The 6,044-nt window shown below is 40.6% G+C and overlaps 1 protein-coding gene across 1 annotated transcript in view; it reads left to right on the top strand.

The window, feature by feature from the left end:
- si:dkeyp-68b7.12 (rho GTPase-activating protein 30) overlaps positions 1–6,044 on the top strand; it is a gene marked incomplete in the record, with an annotated part of 11,158 nt that overhangs the window by 1,848 nt on the left and 3,266 nt on the right. Inside the window, 11 exon segments of the mRNA XM_035671334.1 lie at positions 462–564; positions 675–819; positions 1,699–1,781; positions 2,273–2,380; positions 2,727–2,845; positions 2,971–3,139; positions 3,345–3,442; positions 3,591–3,662; positions 3,851–4,621; positions 5,204–5,403; positions 5,566–6,044. Coding sequence (XP_035527227.1) covers positions 462–564; positions 675–819; positions 1,699–1,781; positions 2,273–2,380; positions 2,727–2,845; positions 2,971–3,139; positions 3,345–3,442; positions 3,591–3,662; positions 3,851–4,621; positions 5,204–5,403; positions 5,566–6,044 — 2,347 coding nt within the window.

The following is a 6,044-nucleotide window of genomic DNA, read 5'->3' as shown; positions in this document are numbered from 1 at the left end:
TGACAGCCATGATTTGCTCATTAGCAATAAATAGAAAGTACAGCTGAGGCTGATTCATTACTTTTGTGGGTATTTGGCCATAGACCAGAACATGAACATGGACGTCTGTACCGATCCATACCAAAGTTTTTGAGACATTTCACTCAAAACAAGAAGTAGGAAATTCATGGCAAATGTCAGAGAATCATTAAAGTCAGCTTCTTTTTACCCTACATGATGTTTTGACCACTTCCTTGGGTGTCCGTGTTGTTAGGGATGCGATTGCACTGTAAGGGTATTTTTTTTGTCTTTCTCTGACATATGTGTCATAAAAAGGACTACCTGACTATCATCTAAGAAACATACAGACAAAATACATTAAAACTGAAGGTGTATGTCCATATACAAAGTTAACAAACTGAATATTTTAATTATTATTCCCTATATTATTGTTCATTTCATTATTTGACTGTTTCCCACAGTTCCTCTGGTGCTGCGATGCTGCAGCGAGTTTGTTGAGACTCATGGAATCGTGGATGGAATCTACAGGTTGTCCGGAGTGTCGTCCAACATACAGAAACTACGGTAAGTCGCGTCTTTGTGTGAACCTGTATCTGTAACTGTATACTCTATATGAACGTGTGTGTGTTGTGTTGATGTACTCTAAAGTGAACTCTATGTGTGCACACAACCAGGGGTGAGTTTGAGACCGACAACAGTCCAGACCTGAACAAAGATCTGTACCTGCAGGACATCCACTGTGTCAGCTCTTTGTGTAAAGCTTATTTCAGAGAGCTGCCCAACCCTCTGCTCACGTACCAGCTGTATGACAAGTTTGCCGTGAGTAGCTCAGACACACAAACATTGCACACAATTTCCCCCCTCTTGCATGTTCATGGAGTGTATCAGACAGATCAAATGCATGATCCTTTGAAAAGTATGGAATATATAAGTCCAGATCCCCCAGTTAACATAGACACATATGGTCACTGTTTTTTGCAACAGTTCTTTATATGCAAATAAAGAATTACTAGAGACTATATGTGCCATATTTATAATGGTAGAAGAAGTACTCAGATGCTTTACATAAGTCAAAGTAGAAATTCCATAGTCTGAAAATACTTAAAAGTCTTAAATGTAAAATGTTGGACTGTTATTAACAAAACATAATTAAGGTATCAAATGTAAAAGCACTCATTATGCAAAATGGCTCCTGTCAAAGTTTTGTATTATTATAGAATATTACATTATTCTATGTTTATCACTAATGAATACACATGAGTAAAAGCTGCACAAAAAACTATTAAAATCACAATGATGTGACATTTGTTGGGTTTCAACCAAACAAACATGTTTTTATACATCTGGAGAACAAGACTACTACTTACTACTGGGTAGATCAGCAGTATAGTGCTGCATCATATCATATGAGTATTGTAACTAGTACTAGTACTAGTAAATATCAATGACTGTAAATGTAGCAGTAAAAAATGCAATAATTCCCTCTAAGATGTAGTCCAGTAAAAGTATAAAGTAGCATAAAATGGAAGTACTCAAGTAAAGTACATGTATGTCAAAATTGTACAGCACACTGTACATGCAGCATATTAGTACATTACGTTGCACCACTGCATATTTCCAACAATAATTTAATTTAAATAAAATATTTACTTATCCAAAAACTGTGATAAATTGTACTAAGATACGTCTGTGTTACAGGAGGCTGTGGCCATCCAGCTGGAGGAGGATAGGCTGGTAAAGATCAGAGATGTGTTGAAAGAACTACCAATACCACATTACAGGTACAGTCCTCTGCTGCACTGAGTGGCTCTTTTACTGACCTCATTTTACAAACTAAGCCAGCATAAAAACCTTTCTGGCTGCAAGAAGAAACCAGTGCCAGTCTGTATTTCTCTGTGGTTATACCATCCTGTTGGTGCCCTTACATTTTGTTAGATAATTTTGCTTTAAGATTAGGTTGGATTAGTTTAGGTAGTCCACATCATTTAGGAGAATATTTAGTGTCTACATGCAGTCTGCCTGCCTCTTTGTTCAGATTGACAGCTTCCTGTATACATAGATTTAAGTGCTCTACAGGGAGACATTGGGGGATTATACTTCACCTACAGGAATATACAATAGATCTCAGATTTTGTCTGCTGCAACCCCTTATGATATGATTTATAATAATGATTAAATTATGTTAATTTACAAGATCATTAACATATAAATACATGATTGACCATGTTTAAGTGTTTACTTTCTCTTTAACTCTTTACTTTCTTTCCATCAGGACTCTGGAGTTTCTGATGCGCCATCTTGTCAGAATGGCCTCATATTCCTCAGAGACCAACATGCACGCCAGGAACTTGGCCATTGTCTGGGCCCCCAACCTGCTCAGGTGTGCTTAGATCCCTTACACGCATCATTATCTCTCTGGTGAAGTGCCTCTGAGCAAGACACTGAACCACAATCTGCCCTGACTCTGCTGGAAAATATACACAAGCTGTTTGTGTATTCATTCTTAAGATTTCTCTTTAAGAGAGAAATGAAATTATTGGATGTTGTCTTGTCTCCTTCCATTCATTCATCCCCTCTTTCATTCTTTCATTGTCTTCCCCTCTTTCTTTCATTTTTTCCAGCATTTAATTTAGTCATCCTTGCTTCTTCCCTTCAAGTATAGATCTAATTTCTTCCATTCTTCCTCCCAACAATTAGTCAATCTATCAATAAATCTGTATGTTAAGGTCGAAGGACATTGAGGCGTCTGGGTTTAACGGCACAGCAGCCTTCATGGAGGTCAGGGTTCAGTCCATCGTGGTGGAGTTCATCCTCACACACGTCCCTCAGCTGTTTCCTGAACAAGGTAACACAGCAGCCTGATAATAATGAGACTGAACTGCCATTTTGGGCAGCAATTTAGAAGTCTTGAATCAACACACATATGCACTTGCCTTTGCCACATCACTGACTTATTTCTGCTGTATTCAGGTGTGTCTAATGAGAGGAGGAAGTCCCTCCCCTCCCCGACAGCAGCGTCCAGTTCGGAAGAAGGGTTTTTCAAAACCTCTCCTCCACACCCCAACTTTGGTAACATCAGTCCAGGAGACGGTCCTCTACCAATAAGACCCTACCACTCCATTATTGAAGGCACAGACAAGTGAGTAGACTAATCCTTTTTCTGATTGGTCAGTAATTATCATCTGGTCCATCCTCTAGAAGTCTGAGTGGCCAAAGTGATATTTATTTACAAAGCAGGCACACAGAGAAACTGACTTACTAGTGTACAATGTTTGTGGTGAAATAATACTCTTTTTAGTTGAATGGTATTTCATTTTCCTTGTGAATGTCTGTGTCTCTTTCAGGAGGAAAGGATCTCTTAAAGGCAGGAAGTGGATGTCCATCTTCAACATCGGAGGACGATTCCACGACCCACGACGGAGACACAAACAGTCATCCAAAGGTACAAAACCATAGCATGGTTATTAGTCTTGGCAATTGCTCCTAAACTTGATGTTTTCTGTTAAAATTTTCTGTTAAAATGTATTTCATTTACTTTATTTTCTACAATAATTATAATAATTATATATTCCATATTCCATATGTTCCAGAGAAAGAAAGGCCTGTTTTGAGACCAGCAAGAAGCATGGACTCCCTCAGCAGCAATCCCTATCCAAATGATGGTACTGCTCTTGTCACTGAATTTCTCCGAACAATAAACATCATGAATATTTCAACAATAGAAGAAACTAATATTTAACTCTAATTTAACTCTAGAATGAATCTATAAATATATATGTATTACTTGTTGGTAGTTTTGCTGAAGGGTCAGTTAAGGGTAAGTTACTAGTTTTGTGTGTTATCATTCCAGGTTGCAGACGTTCTGCACAGCGCCCTCCTTCCACCCACAACTCCGTGTCTCCCCTCGTCACCGCCTCCCCACAGTCTGGCTTGGATGTCACAGTATCCACCGGTGCAATGGGTGGCAGCGAATATGCTGTAACCTACCGCAGGGGAACAGGGTTAGTAAGCGGGGGAGCAGGGACCCAGGGCACCTACACAGCCCTCGACCCTGAAGGTTTAGTAATCACAGGCAATGAGACTCTCCAGTCCAGATCGCCAGGACTCTCCACTAAAGTAGGCCGAAGAGCAGCCATGCACATCACAGGGCCCACCATGGTTACCGTGCCCCTGCATATCACCTCTAACCTCGCATTAGGGGTGCTGCAAGGGGGTGGGGGCGATAGGGTCATCCACCGTGGCAAGGATAAGGATGGAGGGGACAGGGTGGAAGGTAAAGAGGGAGGAGAGAAGGCAGAGAGGAAGGAAAGCAGAGTGATCGAAAGGAAGGTGAAAGAAGGCAAAAAGGTTGAGGAAGAGGAGATAATGCACAAGGGGAAAGTGACTGACAGGAAAGAAGTCGTGGATGCAGAGGCAGCTGGTATTGGTGGGGAGGAAGAAGGTGGCGAAAAGAAAGAGGAGGAAGAGGAGGAAGAGGAAGAGGTCAGAGAAGAATGTGGATTGAAGCCGGAGCTGGTGATGGGAGGTGTGTCCAGAGAGCAGCGAGTCAAAAGCTTCAACTCCAACACTGATGAAGATAATGATAAAGCTGCTGTCGATGAAGACCAGAATGATTACATGGGTAATTTCACCTATTTCAGAACCATAATCTTCTTTATTGTAAACAACAGGGCTTTAACTTATGGTTGTTTTCAATATCAATTATTTTATGAATATCCTTTGGGTCAGGGGTGAATCTGAGGGTCATAAGATTATTAAAAAATAGAAAACATGATAAAAGGGATTAAAAAAAAAATGCATTTTTGTTAAACCAAAGTTTATTTTCTCAATTTCTGGATACATTCACCTCGAAAATCTGTTCACCATTAAAATCCAACATATGAAAATATATGAGAAGAAAATTCTGTTTCGCTCATTGACTGCTAACAAGAAAACAAAATATTTAGGGGCTGTTAAGTTCTTCTTTAAGTGATTAATAGATAATCAAATAAATCAAATTACAAACACTAGATAACCATTTTGAAATTAAATACAACAAAATGTATGATACATCTGATGTCTTTGTAATGTGATAGTGACCATTACTTACCGTAAAATGTGATTTCTTTTAAATTAAACATTCTTAAAATGTATTCTGTTGCATTGACTGTGGATGTAAATCATGGAAGCTCATCTCTAATCGTAGCCTGTGTTTCATTTACAGACATGAAAGAGGTGAAAGGGGTGCCCGAGGAGACACAGCATGACGATGACGATGTGTCTGATACTTCCGACATTCTCAACTCAACTGAAGTGGAGGGGGACGACCTGGGGCTGTCCGGCTACGTCCAAGATAACTTTGAATTTCTGGACCAAATGGACTGCAGCGTCTTGGACCACATGGACTGCAGTGTCCATTACCAGGTGTGTGTTGTTTATCTGCAGGGTGTGAGTGGTACTTGAAGGTGGAACATATTTCTTAACCCATTTTCTTTGAGGTAACAGATAGAAGGTTTGCACAAGAGAAAATATAAACATCTCTACCTTCAACTTCCTTTTCACTTCCTCTCTCTCTTTACCCGTTAGGTGAACGAGTTCTCCGTGGAACCTCCCGGCCACTCAGACGATGAGTATGAAGTTATGGTGCAAGCTCCGCCTTCGCATCATCCTGCAGAGCTCCATACACACCTGCAGACGGGCCCTGAAGCTCTCAGTCCGACCGAGTTAAATCCACACAGACCGCTCAGCCTCGACATAAACAGCCGACACACTAAATCCCTCAGCTTGCCTTACATGACCTCACCTATCCACGGACCAGATGAGTCTTGCTCGGAGGAGGAGGTGGCCGGGGACGACAGTGATGATGAAGATTATGATGACGAGGATGAAAACATGTTCGTTAAAAGCCTCCCCTGTGATTTCTTTTTAAACAATTTGACCGGATTTGAACCAGACACTGATACACAGGACAGTTGCACTCTTGTTGGAGTTCCCGTACAGTTACAGAGCTCTGAGGAAAGCAGCTGCCAGTCACTGAACTCTAACTCAAAAGCTGGAGATCAGGA

Source organism: Morone saxatilis, unplaced genomic scaffold (assembly GCF_004916995.1).
Source record: "Morone saxatilis isolate NCDOM2014 unplaced genomic scaffold, NCSU_SB_2.0 Contig23, whole genome shotgun sequence".
NCBI lineage: Eukaryota > Metazoa > Chordata > Actinopteri > Moronidae > Morone > Morone saxatilis.
The sequence above is the reverse complement of the archived record's forward strand: the minus strand, read 5'-3'. Positions and strand labels throughout refer to the sequence as shown.